The sequence below is a fragment of the Gavia stellata genome, chromosome Z (assembly GCF_030936135.1).
Source record: "Gavia stellata isolate bGavSte3 chromosome Z, bGavSte3.hap2, whole genome shotgun sequence".
Classification (NCBI taxonomy): domain Eukaryota; kingdom Metazoa; phylum Chordata; class Aves; order Gaviiformes; family Gaviidae; genus Gavia; species Gavia stellata.
The window spans coordinates 5,006,844-5,029,785 of NC_082637.1; the positions used below are offsets into that span (position 1 = coordinate 5,006,844).

A 22,942-nucleotide genomic window follows, 5' to 3' on the forward strand; every position below is an offset into this window, starting at 1 on the left:
TCTACTTATTTCAGTTTGTGCCAATGTAATCTTTTAGCTTAAAGTATTCCTTCCCCTCCCACCCCTATTTATCCTTCCTAGTCTTCCTCCCTTTGTCCCCCAAACCCCAGATAATTTATATGCATAGTAAATGGTGGTTCTTAAAAGGCCTTCCCTCAACATAAAACTTTTTTTTGAGAGTAACCATAGTATATTCTTCTTGTAATTAGTGTCCAGCACTTAATGATAAAATTAAATAAAGTACTCTAAATAAGTGTTCTTCACTGTCAGATTTACACAGCAGCTGTGTTGAAATATCTTCATATCTATAGATACAGAGAGCAAGTTTTCTATATATCCCCAAAACCATTACTTATGCTGCTATTCTGAGAGCTGCTCATCAAAGCTTCTTAATTCTGTTTTTAATTTACAGTTTCAAAGCAGTCAGAAAATCTTTCTTCAGACTTGAGCCACTTGAAGGAATGTATCAGCGTCCTTTTCAGTTTCACTCGCAGAGTTATCGAAGATCCTCAGTTTCAGAGTGACCTTCTCATGTGGCTGCAGAGACTGGTGAGGGAGTAAGCATGGATATATCAGTTTGATCCAACACATGGGATGAATTCGGGAATAATTTCTGAAAGTGTTACTGTTTCTCTTGCTGTCCCATGTGCAATGATTATTTTTTTTGTGGGGGTGCGGGGCATTGTTCTACTTGAGGAATAGAATCTGTTAGTGAATCTTGAGAATGAATTCCCTTGTCTGATGAAGTCAGTAGAGGTCAGCACCTGAGCAGGCAACACTGCTCAAAGTGGACTTAATATTCATTATGCTTTTACTTATTTTGAAAGTAAAACTACTCTGATTTCTCATTTTTGAGAAACTTCTATTCTTGCTGATTTCTAGATAAATTTGTTTTTAATGCAATTGTGAAGTAATTAATTTTTCTACACCAAAGAAAATGGTTTGTGGCTTATTAGCCAAGCAAGCAGACTTTTAAATATTGTTCTCCTGGAACTTGCTCTGAAAACTGAGGCTTGTTAGAAAGCATGGGAAGAGAAATGGAAAAAAAAGTATTACTCTAGTTAGCAAGACTATAAAGGAATGAACCTTGAAATTCTTTACAAGATTACAATATACTTCTCTGTAGGTGTCCGTGTTGCAAAGAATTGGCTGTCCAGGTGACCATCTCTTCCTTCTCAACCACATCCTTCGGTGTCCAGCTGGGATCAGCGAATGGGCTGTTCCATTCATTCAGGTGTGAATGTTTAATTCTTTATTGTCAGAAGGTTGGAGTGGGAGTGGAGTGGGTAGGAGAGGAGGGTGTCTTGTGCCTAGTCAATCCCTCATGACTGCTGTGTGTTTCCAGATGTGTGGAATCATGGTAACATTGAGGGGTTTGTCAAGGGATGTATTCACCCATGTTAGTCCAACTATGAGCCGGTTAACAGGGAAACATGCTTCTCATTCTTGGCTAGAGAGACTCCATGAAAGGGAGTCGAGGACTTGTGGTGTGCCTGAGAAGGCCTCATGTAGCAGCAGGTTTTGAGAGTGCTCTCCAAGAAAAGGAAAGAATATTTAGACTTGAAGCAGAAACTGTATATGAGACAAGTGAGATTAGAGGCAGCTCTGTTCTTCCTCATCCCTTATACATCACAGATTTTTGTATCCTCCATGTTTAAATTGGACTGGTTTTCCTGGGAAGTTTATTGGTTAGGTAATTTCAAGGGCAAGGGAAAGGGTTCACTTTGTATAAATCAGAGGGAGTGCAGATATCCAGAGGCACCAGGGCATTCTTGCAAAGAACGTTATTGCTCCTTAAGAGGGGAAGGTGTTTGAAATCTAGCCATAGGAAAAGGATTGCAGTTGACATCCCACCGTCAGGGGAAAGACAAGCAATGAAATAAAAGGATAGAACAGAATAATTTAGGTTGGAAAAGACCCTTAAGATCAGAGTCCAACCATTAACCTAAGATGGTAGCATCCTAACTTCCCCTGTGCTCAACATTCCAGTTCCCCCTGGTGCCCAAAAGTACACATGAAACAAAGAGAGAAGTTATCTTTTTGTGGAGCTTTTGATGGGTTTTTTCATCCTTTAATTTCTGTAACTACTTATTTTGGACAACTCCCAATATTTTGCCATAGCAATAGTTTCTCCAGGGTGTGGGTACTGTGTTTTATGGATACTTTTTGGTCTGAATGAAAAGCTAGTGAAGAAATGTGGAACTTAAGATTTTAATTTCTCTGATAAAACTAATTTGCCTTTTTTTTTACTTAGATTTACTTAGATTTTTGCATTTAATTTCAGATCAAAGTCTTGGATAACCCATCAGGCGTCTTTCATTTCATGCAATCTCTTGCCTTGCTTATGTCTCCTGTCAAGTAAGTATGAATATGATTTTATAAATCTGTTCTGATTATTTAAGAGTAGAAAACATGACACAAGGTCTGCTTGTAAAATCCTGAAAGTTCATTGCAGGCAAAGTTATAAAAGCAGGCACATTCACAGTTTATTTCAAACTCTTTTTACTCATTCATCTTCAAATACAGCCTTGGGAGTACATTCTCCTACTGTGCACAGTATGATGCAGCGTGCTTTCAGCTGTCAAATAGCTTGTGAAGACTGACGTACCTCCGTGTTTTGTTACTGTGACTTCTGAAATAAAGTTCTTGCCTGGCACAATGGAGTTCTTGCCTTGCACGATGGCCTGCTTGTTTATACCGTCTCTGCAACAGAAGCCCTTGAGTAAAGGGTTTGTTAAGTTAGTGTATATGCTGGTTGGGCTTCTTAAATTATTTTTCATCCTTTTTTATCTAGAAGGAATACATGGTGCTTGGAGAAGCTAGTTAATGAAATCAGTCATTAGTGAAAACTTATGTGCTTCAGATAAAATATGTAACTTGCCTCCCCCCGCCCAAATTTTCAAGTGAAGGAATCAAACTGCTGGTATTTAGGGTTGTCATTGTGATCTTGGTAGTCCAACTCGGAGTTAAGTGGGAGTCCTATTTATTGGAGGCTATTATTTTAAAGGATTTTGGTTTTACGTTTCCTGTCTAGAGCTGCTTGGGGAAACAAGTGTATCCTGAGGGCATGCCTATTGCCAGTGCATTTTGATGTTTGTGTTTTGAACAAGGGCTAACTTAAGGTGTCTGGAGTGATGCTTTCAGCTGTTGATACAAGAACGTAGAGCCTCCGCAGTGGCTGTACTTACTGGTAAAAGAGCTGACACTTGTCTGTTACGACTGCTGCGTGTCAGGAACAAGTTCGAATTCTGAGTTTGGTTTGTGAAATCAGTATCTTAAAACTTGTATTTCATTTGTAATACGTTCATATTCTCAGAGTATAGGCTCAAGGAGATCAGGAGGGTGATGCTATGCCGGAGTTTTGCAGCACTGTGTGCAGAGTTCTGCCGGTACATTTCAAGTTACAGGGAAGTTGGATGTTGTAATTTTAACTTAGAGTCATAGAATCATTTAGGTTGCAAAAGACCTGTAAGATCGAGTCCAACCGTTAACCTAGCGCTGCGAAGTCCACCACTAAACCATGCCCCTAAGTGCCACGTCTACATGCCTTTTAAATACCTCCAGGGATGGTGACTCAACCGCTTCCCTAGGCAGCCTGTTCCAGTGCTTGATAACCCTTTCGGTGAAGAAATTTTTCCTAATATCCAATCTAAACCTCCTCTGGCGCAACTTGCGTCCATTTCCTCTAGTCCTGTTGCTAGTCACTTGGGAGAAGAGACCAACACCCACCTCTCTGCAACCTCCTTTCAGGTAACTGCAGAGAGCGATAAGGTCTCCCCTCAGCCTCCTCTTCTCCAGGCTGAACAACCCCAGTTCCCTCAGCCACTCCTCATAAGACTTGTGCTCCAGACCCCTCACCAGCTTTGTCGCCCTTCTCTGGACACGCTCCAGCACCTCAATGTCCTTCTTGTAGGGAGGGGCCCAAAACTGAACACGGAATTCAAGGTGCGGCCTCACCAGTGCAAAGGGACAATGACTCCCCTACTCCTGCTGGCCACACTGTTTCTGATACAGGCCAGGATGGCGTTGGCCTTCTTGGCCACCTGGGCACACTGCTGGCTCATCTTCAGCCGGCTGTTGACCAACACCCCCAGGTCCTTTTCCACCAGACAGCTTTGTGACATACTTGTTAATTTCTTGTTCTTGTATCTGTTTTTAATTATCTACTTTTAACTAAAAGATGAGTTAATTAAGAATTTTTAATTTTCTAATTGTTTGTGAACTTGATTTTTCACTTGAAATCAGAAATCGGGTGGACTTCATGTGCCATATGAAACCAAGTGAAAGGAAAAGTTCCTCTTCATCTGGGAAAGAATCTGGAAACTGGACCCTGGTAGATGAAGGAGGAGAAGAGGTACAGCAAATGATTTCTTTTTTTCTCCCTTTGTGCTTTTGCTCAAGATAGTTGTATTGGTTTTGTGAAATGGAGAAAGAAGAACTGATGTTCAGTTAAAAATTATCGTTCGAAATGTGGATCTGTTTTATTCACCTTCTATCTCTGTGATATAACTGTAGATAGTGGAGCTTCCAGGAATGAGTATTAACAGATAGAATTTAAACATTTGAGCTGCTGCATGCAAAAGGAGCATGGAAGTAGACATATGTTTGAATAGGTGCTTCCCTTCAGAAGCTGGTTGGACTAACATAGCGTTGCCTCTAGTTCTGTTTCCTAGCTGATGAGGGCTTTTATGTAGAAAAACAGACAGAAGAGGAATTTAGGAGGTTGTGTGCATGAAGGAGACTTCATTTGTACTTTCTTTGTTTTCCTCTTACAAGCAAACTGTGATTAGTACAACAGTGAAGCCCTTCTACCATGAGTTTTATTGTAAAGCTACTAAAAGTGACTGTATGTGTCCATAGGATGAGGATCCTGAAACAAGCTGGATTCTGCTTTTGGAAGATGACTTGATTTCCCTGTTGTCACAGTTTCCATTTCATGAACTCTTTCAGCAGTTCCTTGGATTTAAGCCTGGAGGTAAATCAGTTGCTAAAGTTATTCTTCATTTTGCTTATGCTAATTGTATTAATGACTAAAACTGCCAAGAACGCTGCTGCATTATGAGAGTCTGAGTGAAGTAATAATGAACCTGTGCAACAGCTCACAGACTATGAGACTATGAGATGGAAGTGTATGCTGTGTGTATGGGATGACCTATAGCAATACTGGCATGAAAAACATTAGAGTCCTTTCCTTAGTTTTGATCTGCTCGGTTGTTACCCTCACAGATGTGCTTTCAGAACTAATTTTTCCCCTTTTCCTCTTAGCTGTTATGTTACTGTGATTTTTCTCCAATTATTTATTCATTCTTTATTTTGCTAAATCTCTGGACAAGTACATGAAGATAATTACTTGCTAGGGGTCTTATTACCTGCATAGTTTATTTGTACTTTCATACTTAACAGGTATTTACTGTTCATTTCATAAACAAGACATAAATTTCAGTTCACTGTATAGCTGACAAACAATGAATGAATGCCAGCTATATGGTGAATTGTTGCTTTGAGTGCATATCAAGTACTTAAAAAAAATCCAGAATTCACACATTTTTTTTGAGACTTACTTTGCTGTCTCTGTCTTAGGTGTTTATTTTCCTGAAAAAACAACTCCCCAGGAGATGATGAAGATTTTTGCTTTTGCAAACTCCTTAGTAGAACTTCTGTCTGCGGGCTTAGAAACATTTAACAGAGCACGGTACCGACAGTTTGTGAAGCGAATTGGTCAGCTGATCAAGTAAGAGAGTATCTTTGTCATGTGACTAAATCTTTTTCGTATGGTCTGGTTTAAAGTTCAGAGCTGCTAAAAAAAAAAAAAACCACCAAAACCCACCACCAAAACCCACCACCAAACAAACAAGATTTTGCTTTGAGAGTTGATCAGTTTGGGGTTAGCCGATCTGAATCTGAAATCCCAGGGTCCTTGACTCTAAAGCTGCCTGTGAAGTGTGGAATTCCAGAGTCTAAATGCTGTGGGTACAAAGGAGCCGGTAGAGCTGTGGATCACCAGGCTGACTTCCATTAGGGGTGTGCTTAGGCTTGTCTTGGAAGGTCACTGATACCCAACAAACAGTTTCTGGAATCACCCCTATTTATAACCAGTGTTACTGCTTTCTTTCCATTGTTACCCAGAATTGTTTTAGGGTTTTTAATTTGCTCCTTGAAAATTGCCATGTTGTTGCAGTAAGCAAATGTAATTGAAACCTAAAAGTTGCTTTTTATTTTGAAACCTCTAGCAGTCGCTTTATATGGCTTCTGTGAGTGTGTTTTTAAGGGGGATACAGTTAAATTGGAAATAAAATTCATGTTTTTCTTTGTGTTACTGGAGCAGTAATTTTCTCAGTATAATTATTCCTGTACAAGCTCTTTGCATGTACTGCCACTTCATCATGTAGGACTACCTTAAGGCTCTGAAGGTCATACACAAACTAATTAGGCATAACAGAATATTATGCATTGTTTGGTTTCAAAACCAAGGAAGGATGGCACAGGAATTTTAGACTAACTCTGTCTGAAGAGGGGAGGGAAATGCTATTTATATGGAAATCTCTGGAAACCAGAGGACAAAGGGTTGAACATGTCTCTTGTGACTAGACTCTGATCCAGTTGCACTTGTCTGTGTTTTTATATGGTGATGATGTACTTAATGATCCTTCTTCGACTTGTTTGTTCTGCTGTGTAGGATGACACTTTGTCATGTGAGTGACCACTGGGCCCAATACGTTAGCGGCAATAAACAATATGGATCAGTAGCGCATCCCTACTCTGTGGAAAAATTGCAACTGGAGTTTGATGAGCTGTTTTTTAGAGCTGTTCTTCATGTTTTGAAGGCAAAAAGGTAGGCTGTCCAATGTGATTGATACTGGCATCATCTTGGAGGAGTTAAGTATTTGAAACTGGGAATTGTGGTAGCTTAAAATACTTAATGGTTTAAAAAAAGACTGCAATATGCAGGATTTTTCAGCATATTGGTAGTATGAAGATGGGGAGGAATTATGCCTTGATTTCTAGCATCTGGCAGAAGCTCTGGGAACTTGTTCAGTTCAGAATGAGGTTAACTCAGAATTTAGGATGCTAAGACACATCTTCACGTGCCTAATTCTGTTTTATGGCAGAAGTATGGGCATATGTCTCCTTTTCAGATGTTGGGATTTATCAGGGTGAAACTGTTTCTATCTGCCTCTTCAAATCCAACAGGTTGGGAGTCTGGTTGTTCATGTCCGAGATGCCTTATGGAACGTTATCCAGTAACATGCTTTGGAGGCTCTTCTTTGTCATGCACTGTGCGGAGAGTGAGCACCTAGAAAAGCTCTGCTCTGCTCTGCAACCTGCTGACTGCAAACAAAGACTCAAAGGTAGAATTCTTTCACTTGGAACCAATTCTCATAGATTCAGCTACTGCTTCATCAGCTATGGGTTTAATTCTTTGCAGGTTTCATTGTTAAATGCACCCGCAGCAGCATGACTGGTCCAGATGCCTCAGAAATGTCTTGGGCAGTTCACGGGCTTCCAGCACTTGTTTGCCCGAACTCTAATTTTAACAGGAATTGTCATATGTTACTGTAGTTTTAGTTTTCTCTCTGACAGTGACTGCTACTGGTTGCTTCAAAGAGCTGCAAAAGTGCCATGCAGTAGGTACATCTTGTGTATTCTCATATCAGGTCCCATTTTGACCTTTGATAGTATTTGGAGAGTGAGATTTAAATTCTAAAATACAGAATTTTGTATCACTTAGGGTTGGTTTAGGGTTGTGTTTGGTGTTTTTGGGGTTTTTTTGTGTGTGGGCTGTTGACTGTTGAGCTGCTGATAGTTTTATAAATACCCCAGTCTTTCCCCCCCTAAACTTGCTAGTTTTGGCTTCAGTAACTTACAGTGTGGAAGATGAGCAAATCTTCCACAATGACAAATGTTTCCCTTATCTCAAGCCTTCTTTGGATGCTTTTCTTGTCCTATATGCTACCTTTTTCTTTCTCTTCCCCCTTGACTTCTGTCCTGTGTTGATCTCCACAGTGATAGTGGTGGCTTCAGCTATAGCAGAGTTATTTAGAAGCCAGCTGGAATGCTGTTTTCCCTTTGCTGCCTTCTTAATGGAAAATATTTCAGGACTTGATTGACAGGGAGACAGGTAAACAAAGCAGTAACTCCCTACTTCGCAGCCTCTTTGCTGTCTTCAGGCAGAGCAAATCTCACTCTGTCAGTTTTACTTTTCAGCTAGCTGGTAGCTCAGATAGCTGTTACTACATCAACCAAGTCTTTTGATGAAGAAGCAGAAGAAAACTGCGACCTTGAGAGGTTACTTGAGTGTCTTGACTCTGTGCAAGCTCAGCTAACATCTGAGGCAATTTTACACAAAGTGGGAGAGGGATATCAAGACTGTCACCGTGTATGCTTTATGAAGTGCTGATCTGATCAGCACTTGCCAGCCAAAACAGTAACAGTTATACTTTTTCAGTAGGACTTTTTAATTTTTGTTTTTGCAAGAAATTTTTACTGCATCTTAAACAAAGAGAATGTAATATGATGTGGTGGGTTGCAGCTCTGACAGTAGCAAATTCTGATTTTTTTTTTTTGGTTTTTTGTTTTGTTCAGGCTTTGTTTGGCTTCTAGCTAACTTTAATGTTTTAAAGCCCCTGGTATGCTGATGCAGGATATTTTTATCCTCTTCATTCTTCTCAGTGGGTTATGTCAGCGCAATACAATTTTTCACAAATGTCTAGACAGGGAATATCAACAGTTCTTTCACTGAAATCCATCTAATCTTCTGAAATAGTTTCTTTTGACTGACACTTAACAGTATAATGCTGACTTAATTTCCTGTAATTCATACCCTAGAAGACCATGGCATTAACATTCTCTTGGGAGAGAACCTTTTTTATTGATTTCCCTTGCCAAATTAAGTTTGAGAAATGTTAAGAGTGGTAAACCTACACGTGGTAGGAAGCCTTGGTAATTGATGGAAGGTTTAGGCTTGCACATACAGAGGTGGGAGCATAGTTGCTTTTAAGGGATAGCTAGAAATAGCATGATAAAACAGAGTACAGTGATGGAGCTGCACTTCTAGGATGACCTCTGGACTATGAGAGCTACCAGATATAAAATGACCCCCTAGGGAAATACGGGAACTCTGGTTACTTCAGGTATTCTTGAATGGATCAAATGTTAATAAATTTACTGTGGAACACACATGCTCACTGACAAGTAATGACCTAGTAATTTCTTCTTGATATTTGATACATGTGTGAGTACAAGCATGTGTTTACCCTAAGTTTTATAAATGTAGGATTAAGAGTTTTGTCTTCGCTTGCATTGCAGTTGGCAATGAGAACCTGCTGAACAACACTTCAGGTTACAGTTTCTGTACTGCCATTACCAAGATTTGAGGAGCCATTGATTTTTAGGGTCTTTCTGAACTTGCATTGTAGTGTGATCAAATGTGGAAGGGAGGAAGGAAATTGGCTCAAGTAGCAACTGTGTGGTGAAGATGTCATTGCTCCCCTGTGAGAAGAGAGGATTTAGGTGGAGTCTCTCTTCTTCCCTTTTTCCTTGTCCCCATCCTTCAGTCCCAAGCTATGGCTTGGTTTGAGGTTGGTGTGGGGTCTGCAGCATGTGGAGCCCACAGGCAACCCCAGGTACAGTGAAGAGGAAGCTGGGAGGTTGCAGAGCTGTGACTTGCTGCAGAGGAGGTCTAGTGCACATGTGCTCAGCAGCTGGCTCCAGCCCTCTTCCTTCCATCTACAGTCTTTGTCCTCAACTTTGCCAGATCCCTTTTTTGCTCTTCTGTCCCTCTCCCTCTCTTCTGTCCCTTCTCTGTTGCTTAGCTGGTCTACGCCTAATGAAACACAGATGCACACATCACCATGCTAATACGACAATTGCTGTCATAGTCATCTGTTACTTGCGTGTCCTACCCCTTCCCCACGCTGTGGGACATTCTGCTGTGCCTTTATATATAGTAATGGCATAGTCTTTTTTTTTTTTTGTCCTTCTGCAATACGTTAAAACCCCCAAACAACAACAAAAAAACCCACAGTGCGCTGTAACTTCTGATATAAGGATAAAAGGTAGCATTAGAAAAGGGAGATGAATGGATGGGACACCCCCTGTATGTCTATTGTATCTATCAGGAGTGTAGTTTATCTTACTATATGGAAAAACTCTTTACTTAAATTGCACAATCCTCTAGCACACTGTTCATGAGATGTTTTGGCTGTACGAGTCTGATCTCAGGTTGAAGTACAGTTGCAAAGCTCTTGAAAGCCCTTAAAATAGAATTTCACCTAAGTGGAAACGTTTAATCACAAATGTGCTGAGCGCATGCCTGTGCAGATTAAGTGGTTGAGTACCACAACGAGTGCTTTTTCAGTATATTCAACTGCTATGATAAGATCACTGTAAACAGTGTTTACTGATATGTTATGCTTCAGAGGAAGCAGACCACTCTCCCAACCATTTTACAGCTCAAATGCAGCTTTCAATGCTTGCTTTGCCGCACAGACTCTATTTAAAAGTTATTTGGAAGAAATAAAAATTATTTTCAAGTCCTGTTTGGGTTTCTTTGTACCCTTCCCTTCCTGTTGTCCCTCACCCTGAGGATTGAAAAGTTTATTTGCATTTGGCAAAGTGTCACTCTTGGCTTTAAAGAGGAAGCCTGCCTTGAATTCAAGTGACGGCATCTCACAGCCTTCCTGTCCTGTTTTCAGAGATACTTTCCAAACAAGTGCATTCAGTAGTTTTCTTGTATTGAGTTTGAGAAACTGAAACTGACCTTTCCTTGTAACTCTTGCATGTAATCTAGGCCCAGGGCTAGATGCTTGAAGTATTTTTATTTGTAATCAGCATAGAATGATCTCCCCAGTTTAATTGCTGCTTGAGACTGTGGTTTGTGGAATGGGCAGAGTCTCTCAACTTGATCAAAACCTCTCTGCTGTGCTTGGATGGGCTTAGTTTTAATCTTTTCTTGACTGTGTGCTGATTAAAACTAGAGTACTTTCATATAACTTAGACTTAATCTGTGGAATTAATTGCTCCAATATGTAATGGAAGCCAAAACTGTGATAACATTTTTAAAAAGCAGAAAGATTTGGGCAGTTCTTCCTGTGGATGATCAACATTGCATAGTTAAAATAATATGAAGTATTGAATTCCAGCTGTTCTTGAAGCAGTTTTAGCTTTCATTATCAATTACTAGCGTATTTACTGAATCGTATGGACTCACTGCATATTATGGTGTTTCTTGCACCTTATTTTAAAGCAGCTGATACCGGCCACTTCTGAAGAGAGGATACTAACCCAGTGATGATAATTCCTTTGTCACTGATTCCTTCTCTGGGATTGGACTGTCAATAAATATATAAATATTATGATGTATGTCCTATAACACTACTTTTATCATGTTTCTTTCATGTGACTTTTTTCTAGACCCAGAGCACCTTGAAAATTTTGAAAAGTATCTCAAGTCAATGAACTGCTCGGAAGAAATTTGTCTGCTCACCACATTTGCTCAGATGGCACAAACCAAACGGGCTGATGTTGATGAGGATTTTATCAAAATCATTGTTCTGGAGATATATGAGGCAAGTAATACAATGGAAAAGGATGAATGTGCTCTTTTTCTTTCTAACAGTGGAAGGTGTGAAACATTTATGGCTTTTGTAGTTTATTCTACCATGGAACGATGAAAGCGCTACTTCTGAGGTTTATGATCTAGTACTGAGTTGAAATTTCTTGAAGTACATGGTTTTCTGGGGGAAAGAACAGCTTTTCTGTGGACCAAGCCAGAATGAAACAAATGAACAAAAATATATTTGTTTTGCTTTATTTTTCTTGCACAGGTCTAACTTGTAGCTCTGAAATTCCTTGTGTGGTGTGGTGGTTTGGGTTTTTGTTTTTTTGTTATGGTGTGTAGGTTTGGATTTTTCATGTGTGTGGCATTGTTGTTCCTGTGATTAGTTTTGGCCTTTGTTTTTGGCACTGTGACATAATAATTTCCTTATCTTCTAGGGCAGTCAGTTTCAGTTTTAATATTGGCATTTATCAACTTTGTCCAGAATCACCAAGAGCAATTTGGTTCTGCATTTTCCAAAAGATATTTTATTGCAGTGCCAGTGAAGGTCAGCCATAACCAGTAACTTCTCTGTGCTCATCTTCTCAGGTGTCTTATGTTAGTCTTTCCACAAGAGAGACATTTTCAAAAGTTGGTAGAGAACTGCTGGGAGCAATTGCCAGCATCCATACACAGATTATTTCTGTACTGCTGGATCGAGTTAGAGACACCATCGAGAAAGTTGGGATGGTAAGTGTTACTGTCCATCATTTAAAGCAAACACCCAGGTAACGCTAGAGGCCGCACCAGACCCTTTTGTAAGGTACGGCTTGGAATGAATGGACTGTGTTAGAAGACCTGTCCGTGGTTTTTTCTTTTTATTATATTGCTTTTTAAGATAGAAGGATATAATGCTGATTATTGTTCCGTACTGAGTACTGATGAGCCTTTTTCTTTTCTGCCCTCAAAGGTTTCTTTATACCTGTTTAAAGAACTGCCGTTGTACCTGTGGAAGCCTTCTTCGTCTGAGATAGCACTGATTCGTGACTGGTTATTAAATTACAGTCTAACGACAGTGGAGAATAAACTAGCCTGCATTATCTTGGAAGGGCTAAACTGGGGATTCGGTGAACATGTATGTATGAAATACAGAAGGCCTGAACCTGGTTGGTTTTTCAGAGCAAAAGTATTACACAACCTGGGACTATAACTGAATTTGAAAACAGTTAATTACATACTTTTTCTGTGATGGCTGTACATATGATGGCATAGAATGGGAACTTCACAATAATTTTGCAGCATTCTGCTTGAGGATTTGCTTGTGTTGCTTTCTTGTAGTGCTGCAGCTGTGATTAAGAGATATATTTAAGCAGGAGTTTCCTCTCTCTAAACAAGAGGAAACAGCTGACAGGACAATTTTTGTGAGTCACTTGATTAAGATAACTGTGGCTGCAGGAATAGAGGAATCCTCCAAGAAGAGTGTATGAGACTGGTGTGACTGTAGTTTGCAGGCTGGTATTCAGGTATGTTTTTCAAAATGCAGGAAAACTAAAGATTGAAATTAGAGATTTCAAAGCCCTGAGCATTATTTAAATGATTGGAAAATATTCCTTAGGATAACTTACTCCAGGAGCTCCATCAGTTCAGGATCCGATCGAAGGTGAATGTTTTTTCCAGAGAGAAACAAATTGGGGGAAAAAATCCTGTTGCCTGTGTTCGGTGATCCATTTTAGTATTGTAATCTGCATTTGATTATACTGAACTCTCCTCTTTGCTTGCTGATACTTGTATATGAAGATTACCTTACTTTTTCTCCCGGTTTCTTGATGACACGTGAAAACAAAGGAACGGTAGGGAAAATTAACAGCAAGGTCTTTGCTGTGCAATAACAGTGTCATGTCTGTGCCCTTTGATAGGGAAAAATGGTTCTTTAATGTGACAATTGATAAGAGGATTTACTATGTTTTGATACAAAAAACATGGTATGTTTTTTGGTTTTGTTTTTAAAGGCAAGGTTTCCAGTGTCTGTACTATGTAATTTAAGATTCCATCTATGGATCTTTGGATTAATGGCTATAAATCCACAAAATGCACATGAGAAGTGATTATGGTCACTTTTTTTTCTGGAAATAATCTAGCTGTTGAGCTTTGTGTTGCCCAGCATGAGCCCATTATTTTCAACGTTAGGCCAAAATTTTTCTTACAGCCCAAGATTTTGCCTAAGTATTACTATCCTTAATCTCTTCCTGGCTGTTCAAATTAAGATTATACAGTTGTAGAGACCTTTTAATGAGGCAAGATTTTGTGATGTGATTCTGTTTTTAGCAGGATGCTCTTCATCTGGATCCAGCTGTGCATTCTGAAGTTGCATTGATGGTCCTAGAAGCATATCAGAAATATCTCTCCCAGAAACCATATGCTGGGCTGCTTTCTGAAAGCATAAAACAGGTATTCCTTCTTCAGAATTACAGGGGATAGCTTATTGATAATGATAGGTAGGAAAAACTGCAGGCCAAGACCTTGTTTTCATCTTTTCTTTTTAAAAGCTATGATATCTTGATACCACTAGAAAATCATAATATACCAACTCTCGGTGTTTTTGCAACCACAGACCTATTTGAAGATACTGTTAGACTTACGTTGAACGTCTATATGAGAAATAGAAATTTTAAATTTTTCCCCCTTTTAGGTTTGCATTATTATCCAGCCTGTAGTTGGATAGTTGCAAACTGTTCTTGCAAAGCATCCTTTACTCATTGCGGAGTTGGCCAGTACTCACTTAATGAAAGGCTACTTACTATTCCTGGTGAAAATAAGAGACATCCTTCCTGCGTCTCCAGCTCTTAATCTTACCTTATTTAAAAACTCAAGGTTTTAGGAACTTTTCAGTAGTGATCAGTGCTGTGTTACCTGAACACCCTACGAACGTTTATTACATTGATTTTTACAGCACACTGGTGACTGAGGAAGGTATGGCTCCAAGTTACAGAAGGGGAATGGAAGGATAGAAAGATCAAGGTTAAAAATCCCTTTTTTGGATATTTAATCCAAGATGCTTCTATTTATTTATTCAGAGCTTTTAGCATTGTGTTGTGCTTTGTCTTCTCAGTATTTCTTGTACTGTGCTTTCTCCTCCCGTGTGCTTTTTTCTCCAGTCTTTTCTTCTCACACTTTGAATGTTCCTTTTTGTCTCTGCTCTTTTCTGACTTGCATCTCTGCGCTGCTTAATTACGGTTTGTTGTCTTGTGCCAGCTAGATGAGTTCTCTTTTTAAGCCTATTTCTGCCTTGATTGCCACTTGCATTGGTGAATCTGCCCTGACTTGCATGAGCTTGTAACTAGAACTTAAGAGAAAATAATGTTCAGGTTCTTGTACCCCCACTCAGAAAGGACGAAATATCTGCATTGACTCCCAGCTCTGCAATTTAGACTGGTCTATCAGAGCATGTGCAATATTTTCGCCAAAGATTTATAATTCCCTCTGATCTAGACAGGGTCTTCATGATAATGGACACATTTACATGGCACAGAGACTCTGCCTGTCTACATTACAGACTTCTTTCCAAGGAGAGGCTGCCAGGCTTTTTGTTGGCAGATGTTATTTTTCGTATACGTATTTTTAGTTTTCCTTCCACTAGCAGTCTTAAACATTATTGAAGGTGGTGTGTGGTTGTTTGGTTTTTTAATAGTAAAAACAAAATTTAATCGAAGACCAATATCTAATTTGGAAAACTTCAGCCAAACAGTATAGGTTGATAGCCTTTACCAAAAGGGATGGGTGGAGGAAGAGGGCAGGTGGAAATCAAGGCCATAGAAACAGAGATTTCAGATAAACGTAATTGGTAGTGCTACATGATGTGTTTGAAAAATAACTACTGTTGCTCTGATCTCGTGTCATGATGTTGTCATAGAAGAGGAAACTCATCCAAGCTGACCCAAGTCCTAGACTAGTGCCGTACATGCTGTAGTATGGCTGTGCTTCCTCTCATTCCTCCTCCTGCTGCTCTGTTCCAGGTCTCCTATTTAGCCAGCATTGTTCGTTACGGAGAAACACCAGAGACTTCCTTCAATCAGTGGGCATGGGGTTTGATTTTGAGGTTAAAGCTTCACAGAAATGACCGTGGCATGCAGCATGGCTGGCCTGCAGTCCCTGTGTCTGGCAGTGTGCCCGACATGACGGAGTCGGTCACGCTTCACCCCCTCCTGAAGGCTGTTAAAGCAAGCATCCCTATCGGCTGTTATCTGGCTCTGGCAATGACCACGCTAGGTCACAGGTAGGTCTGCTTTCTCATGTTTGCCTTGAATAGATGGCCCCAGTGACTGAGCAACCTACCTAACGATGAACAGAGGGCTATGAACATCTTTATGCGTGTTTAAAGAATAAAGGACTTCTGGCACAAGCGATTGAGCGGTCTTTCAGGCACTGTAGTTTCAAACAACGTGCCATTTCCTATATTTTGCTAATACTATTTTTTGCCTGCTGCACGTTAGGGTAAAATAGTAATTAGAAATAGTATTGAAACTGAGGCGTTAGCATGATTGCTATGGACAGGAATAACTTTTAACCACACTTACTGAAAGGGTTGTTCTGCAGGTGATTTTTTTTTTAGCAGGGCTGCAGTAGAGCATTCAGAAAATAGTGAGGAGAAAAAAACCACTCATGCTGGTAATGATAAATAGAGAGCTTTATAACCTTGATACTGAACCTCCTAGCCCTGACTGTGTTCCAAAACAGTCTTTTCCAGTGCTTTCAGCTGGCTTGTAGATAAGGTTTTTGGACATAATCAAATGCACTAGTTGATTAAGGTACAGAGCCACGGATAGGTTAATCAGTCTCTCCCAGGTTTAGTTTCCTTGAATCTGTCATCTCTTTAATTATCTCTTACTCTATTCAAAATTTTCACTAACTTGTTTTCTGCATACAATTTTGCTTTACTCTTTAAAGAGAAATTGTCTCGGCTTTCTTCTCCTTCCCCAAGCCATTGCTTGATGCTAAGGTTACGCCATATATACATATGCCACAGAGTAATTTGAGACTGATATGAAGGTATTCTGGTTTGAGAGTGGAAATTTTTGTGTGACTTTAAGCATGGAATGAAAAACAAGGAACCTCTTTACTTCTGTGGTTTTATTGGGTTTTTTGTGTGTGTTTTTTTTCCCCAAACATCCTTCTCCTATCTAAACAGTAACACTGATATTTATCACATGCGAAAGTTCAAGGCCAGTTATGTTAATGAGCATAAGAAACAGAGTGCTGTGCTGTATGCTAGTGACTTAATACAGTATTTCATTTTCATGACCTCAGAGTAGACATAGGATTAATGTTTTACATGTTTTCCTAAGAAGGTGCAACCCTTCTCAGTTAGCAAAACTTGATGCAGAGCAGTGTACCAAATAAATTGCCAGTGGTGAGTTTTCTGGACAGTAAGAGTAGGATTCATCTCAGCTGACTGCAGCCATCTAAGTACCCACTGTAAGGAAACCCTGTGAGCTCCATCTGTAGGTAGTGAAGAAAGATGTCCAGAGCTTCATCCATCCTGAGGAGATGTCAAAGGTAGGTAATATGAAACTCCCTCTAGGTTCTTCCTTTGCCTGGAGAGGGAGGCTGGTTGGCTAGGTTAGGCAGGAGCCTTGAGCTTTAAACTGATTGAAACTTTATGGTTGAAGACCCACTTCTCCACCGATTTTTGGAAAACAGGACACAAACTCTCAGAAAGGCAGGAAGAACTTATCAAATCTGTCAGCAATCGAATGACTCCTGCAGCTAAAGGAAAAACTCTGTGGATTTAGCTGTTTAGGATTTCAAAGATGAAGTGTAAAGATATGAATATCTTTACATCTCAGTTAACAACAACAACAACAACAAAAAATCAACACCCTGTCTCCCTTTCTACCGATAGTCAATGTGTTTTTTCCTTATTTTTTTGTTTTGACAGCATTGAGAAGTTCTGTGCTGAAGGGATCCCTCTTCTGGGTGTACTCATCCAGTCTAGATATCTGAGAACAGTAGTCCATGTGCTGGATAAAATTTTACCTCTATTTTACTCTTGCCAGTATTATCTCCTGAAGAATGAACAGTAAGCATTATATGTTCCTAATACATTTATTGATAAAGAACAATGAAAGTTAAGATTAACTGTTAAATTTATCAAGCTTCATTCTGGGTTTTGCATCCAGTGAGAATGTGATGCAGATGAGGGGGAAGTAGGTCTCGTTTGCAGAGTTACTTTTTGACATTGACTGTGGTTGAGGAAGTAGTTGTAGAAGTGTCTCCTGCTGACATCACATGTACAGTCGTCACTGATGCTGCTGCTGTGCCACAGAAGTGGTCTTCAAACAGCTGTATCAACAAGTAGCCATTGTGTTTAGATGAGTGAGAAAGACAAGCAGGCAATACTATTTAACTGTGTTCTTACTGGTAAGTTGAGCAGCTGGGAGCGTTCTCAAGTGCTGGACCTCAGTGTCTCTCCTGGTAAGTTAGTAAAGTGGTCCCTGGGGTGCTTTTGGCTTGGACCACCTGGCATTCTCTCAGACAATTCTAGATTTGGGTGCTGATGGGGTTCAAGAACTGTATTCAGTCCTGATGAGCTGCCTGGAATTACAGTCTGTCATGAACTGCTCATATTGTGCCTATGATATGATTAAAATGGAGCAATTAAATCTGCAGCATGGTTGCGAATCAAAGTCCTTGTATATGGGTGTCAACAGTTCTGTTGAGCTGGTTTTAAATGCTCTAGAAGCTGGTTTTCTGTATATTATGCAGTAGGAGAAATTTTAGAATTAATTTAATTTGTTGTTATCCTTAGGTTTTTATCTTACATCCAGCTGTTCCTTCATCTGGATAGTGGAGTCCCTCAAGGGGTGACCCAGCAGGTTACCCATAAAGTAACACAGCACTTGACAGGAGTGAACTATGGAGAAAATGTTAAGCTGCTCAGTAGTATGATACAGGTAAGAGGATTATTTAAAAATGCCCTCTGCCCTTTTGTATTTTTGTAGGCTTTTTTGACTGAGTTAGTGCTTAAGGTTAGAAAGGATACTGAATCTGGCAGTTCTGCAGCCGTGGAGTATCCTGCATCAAGCACAAATAGCTGGGTTTGGTTTCCTGAAATACTTTTGCTTAAACTTGCCTAAATCTGGCAGCGCATGTGACACTGAACATAACAATGATATGTGCCTTCCAAACTTGTTGGAAAATGCGTTTTCTAGCACCAGGTCAAAACTGCCTAAAAAGGGAATGTAATACGCAGCACTACTTTCTCGCTTGTGTTAGTTGAGGAATGCAGCAGATATATTGATGTTTGAAAGCTTTACTTTTGACCATTAATTTATGGCTGTGGTATGAAAAAAATGTTCCTGTGTTAGGGAACAGTAGTGTTTTTTCTAAGTGCAGAGAGGTCAAGACCCAAGGCCCTCTAACATTAGAGAGGGGTAAGGGCTAGATGGAAACACACCTACTCTGCAGGAACAGCAGGCTGCACTTGAGAAATAGGTGCCACTTAAGCCTGCGGGTTGCAGGGGTTCTGCTGGTGGCCTTTGCATCTGTTTTTGCTGACTGCACAAGGTGCTCAGTTCTCCAGGCTGCAGAATCTCTTCTGGAGGTTGGAGATGACAAAGCTATCTTTACATAGGCATAGAGAGCATCATCGTAAATTTTTTTTATTTTAAGGATAGGCCCACAGCCTGCTGCAATTTAAACAGTTCTTCAATAAATTCTTACCCTTTAACTGAAGCTGCAATCTCTTGAATAATTCTACCCTTCAATTTGGCAGACGCACATTTTTCTAAGTGACCAGCCAAATGGAGTGGGGCCGGCTGCAGTGCTGGAGTTCTGGGTTCAGGTCCTCACCAGCCAGCAACTGTGGCACAGGGACCGAGCGACACTCTTCTTGCTGGATGACTTATGTAAAGCTGCTTTTCAGTACAGTCAAGAAGACTGTGTACAAAAGCTGCTTTACCAACAACACAAGGTAAATGGGTGAGGTATAATGGTGTGTCTGTTGAATAAATAGTCAGTTCATGTGTCACTCGTTCTAATTTTGATGTGAATGTATTTTCCCAAAATGTAACAAGAACAGTCATGATGATGAGTGATAATGGGGTTATGTTATCTGATTTGTTTCTGAGTAGGTCAAGATTAGTGAAATATCTGATATTGGAATAGTAAGAAGAATTAAAACCTATTTGGAATGCAGGTCGCTTTCATGAGTTCTGTCAGAGTATTTTACTATGTGTCTTTGCATTTCAAATGTTTGATAGTGTATTCAGAACAAAAATGGAGCATCCTCTCCTGAAAAACAGACACTGTCACTGTAACAGAATCTTTTCAGCGAAAAAGAAATAAATTATGAGTAGGCATTTCAGTGGCAGCTGGTTGAGCTAAGGTTGGAAAGTAGCAACATGAGGCAGAAGGGAACCTGGCTGAAGGCAGTTACATACCTGTAGCTTGTAAATAATCTGTTAGGCTGCTTACAAAAAAAAAATCCCCAAATGTTTTCCTGTTTCTGTGCAGAATGCTTTGGGCTATCATTGTGACAAAGGTCTGCTGTCTTCGCTTGTTAGCTGGATCGTGGCAGGCAACGTGACACCTTCCTTTGTTGAGGGCAATGCCAGTTCCTCTCAGGTAAGTGGTATGATGGTGTTGTATGAACAACCCTGGGATAAGCAACATACAGGTGTTTAGGGTTTTTTCTGCTTTTGCATATTTTTGCAGATTTTTCTCTTGTTCCCTCTTTCTTCCTATCCCTGTGTTTGTGAATTTTTTTGTGATAAAATCCTAATTCAGCCTAAGAGAATGCTTTGGGTTTGTTACACTAAAGAGAACATAGATGTTTTGCACAGAGAAAGTTCGTCTGATCTGTGTCCAAGAATTCATGTAATAGGATTTATTAGTTAAGATTTCTTTTAATCTTCAATTGCTCTTGATATATTTAATGAGAGAAAATACGTAAAGCCTGACTCTTCTATTAGATCAGTCTTTTTCTGATAAGTATTTTGAATACCAGTTGCTTTCTGTCTGCTTAAGCAAGTTCCTCATTTGAGCAAAAAGAAAAAAAACCTGCAGTACCCCAACTGGAGATGTGTAGTGCAAGCGGGAGAGAGGAGATCTTGTTTGAGCAGGTTGCTTCCTCCAGAACTCTCTGGATAATTCTGTCAGTTGTCTCTGGTTTCACCCTTCTTTCCCAAGATTGTACAGAATACAAAGGGGATATTTGAATGTAGATAACGAGGAAACTGGTTTTCAGTTTTCTTGCGAAAGCAGTATCGTATCTCAGCAACTTTGTAATGAGGATCTGGCAAAGACATATTCCTCTTAAGAAAAACAGTAAGTTTCCCCATCCTGCCCCTGCCATTTTGTTATCAATGTTTCTGTTATTACTGTGTTGTGCAGGTCTGGTTTTCATGGATGGTGTTAAATATGGAATCAATATTTGAAGAAGATTCACAGCTCCGCAGAGTTGTGGAGGGGGAGTTGGTTATTAATGCTTTAACTCCTGATCAAGCTTTGAAGGTGAGAGAACTGTTCATCTGCTTTTATTAGACAGAGCTACTGGAGAAAAGTGTTCTCTTGTATTGTTTAGTTTTAATCTTACGTGCTTTTTCTTACCAGTGTAAAAGCATAACTAATGCTTTATCTGGCTTTCCAGGAGAAAATATACCTTGGGGAACTTTTCTTTTACATTTTGAGTTGAATATTTAAAAACTACCATAGAAATGTCTGGTATATTTAATATACCATTATTTACAGAAAACTTCAGTCACTAATTAGTGCTCTTTCATGATTTTCTGGGTCATCTCAATGCCTCATGACCTTTAGTGGATTTATTCTATACCACTGAGATGGGGAGTGCAGGTACTCTTATTTTACAGGTGGGAAGACATGTCTGTATTTCAAAGAGCATTTCTCAGATGATCTGCATTTTGCAGGACTTTGGGCTTTACTTTTCTCTGTATTTGCTGAATTATTTTCCAAGACTTTCAGAACTGTTTAGGCCTCTCCCTTAACAAGGCACTTTGTCAGGTGTGCTTTAAGCCATGTTGCAGCATTTTCCAGGTTCTTTGCCCAAATTCAGTTAGAAATTCTGGAATGAAGCAAATGGAAACCAAAGCTGTCCAGTCTTGAAGCGTAGCTTTTGGCCCATCCTTCATCTCAGCTGTTTCAGTGTGTTTTAATGGAGAAGGTAGTCTAGAAGCTCTATGTAAATAGGTTTGCCTGGGCTATGTCCAGACTAGTACATGTCTTGCATCCTTGGAGACTAGTCTGGAGGACATATGTCCCTTGGCTTGCATGTCTTAATTTAACTGGAAAACAGTGAGATGCTATGTGGGGAGTGTGTGGAAAAGGTTGCTGAGGGTTCTTGAGGTCCAGTGTGGGGGATGAGGTAGTGCCAGTGTCTGTGCTGAGACCTGAGAACTCAGAAAAGCTTCCCGTTCCCCTGCTTCAGGCACAGTCCATGTGAGCTTGATGTATGACTTTTTAATGATTTAGTGGGTCCATGGAGTAGTGTTCTATGTTGCTAATATGGAGTGCTTCTACTCATATGTTGCATTGCCTTTCTTTTTGCAAAAGCAGAACAAAAATAACTTTTTCCTTCTGTATTCTTTCTTTACATTAGTTTTACCTTTTAGATTTTCAATAGGGCTGTATGGAATGTCGTCTGGAAAAAGTGAAAAGTGGTAGTAGGCTGTAGGATTCTGTGTTCTCACGTGGCTTAAGACTCTTATTTTTACTGGTTGGAACGTGCTGTGTGCTTCGCTGCTGCTGCTCTGTTCTGTATCAACACTGGTCTTATGGAAGCCTAAAACAGGAACATCTACCTCTGTGAGGAAGAACAGTAGTTGAATGTAATTAACATCAATGGCCCATATGTTGGCCTTGCATCACAGTAGCCTTTCCATTCATGCTATTTTTTTTTTTTGTAAGCATCAGAGGTGTAGCACTGCTCTTTAACAGCTGTCCAACACAACTGTGAGCTGGGCAGCTCTTCCTCTAAGACCTGTAGCAGATGTGTGAATGTTTCCAAAGTTTTCTCCTTCATAAATTGCTGAGTTTTCGTGCTGTGTTAATCTGTTGGGTTAAGTTGTGACAGCCTGTTACCGGGAACCGCAGCAGACCCCTTGTCTGAAAATGTTCTTCTTGCAGAAAGCGCAGACCCAGCTGAAGCTGCCCATTGTACCTTCCCTTCAGAGGCTCATGATTTACCGCTGGGCTCACCAGGCCCTTGCTACCCCTGCTGATCACCCTCTCATGCCGCTAATCTGGCAGAAATTCTTCCTCCTTTACCTTCACCGACCAGGACCGCAATATGGGTGAGTCTGATCCTAAGAGCTGTAGCAGAATAGCAAGCACTAATAAGTCTGCACTGCAAGGGAGATCAATAAGTGCCTCATGCTAAGGCTGTAGCTG

The 22,942-nt window shown here is 40.1% G+C and overlaps 1 protein-coding gene across 1 annotated transcript in view; it reads left to right on the plus strand.

Moving 5' to 3' along the window:
* EPG5 (ectopic P-granules 5 autophagy tethering factor) overlaps positions 1-22,942 on the plus strand; it is a 60,202-nt gene that overhangs the window by 8,173 nt on the left and 29,087 nt on the right. Inside the window, exons 4-22 of the mRNA XM_059833396.1 lie at positions 413-549; positions 1,127-1,234; positions 2,285-2,358; positions 4,246-4,354; positions 4,861-4,975; positions 5,581-5,731; positions 6,677-6,832; positions 7,192-7,349; positions 11,413-11,567; positions 12,146-12,286; positions 12,507-12,671; positions 13,865-13,984; positions 15,550-15,809; positions 17,472-17,612; positions 18,342-18,486; positions 19,308-19,505; positions 20,048-20,158; positions 20,927-21,046; positions 22,679-22,845. Of these exons, the coding sequence (XP_059689379.1) occupies positions 413-549; positions 1,127-1,234; positions 2,285-2,358; positions 4,246-4,354; positions 4,861-4,975; positions 5,581-5,731; positions 6,677-6,832; positions 7,192-7,349; positions 11,413-11,567; positions 12,146-12,286; positions 12,507-12,671; positions 13,865-13,984; positions 15,550-15,809; positions 17,472-17,612; positions 18,342-18,486; positions 19,308-19,505; positions 20,048-20,158; positions 20,927-21,046; positions 22,679-22,845 (2,731 nt within the window). The remainder of the gene's footprint in view (positions 1-412; positions 550-1,126; positions 1,235-2,284; positions 2,359-4,245; positions 4,355-4,860; positions 4,976-5,580; positions 5,732-6,676; positions 6,833-7,191; positions 7,350-11,412; positions 11,568-12,145; positions 12,287-12,506; positions 12,672-13,864; positions 13,985-15,549; positions 15,810-17,471; positions 17,613-18,341; positions 18,487-19,307; positions 19,506-20,047; positions 20,159-20,926; positions 21,047-22,678; positions 22,846-22,942) is intronic.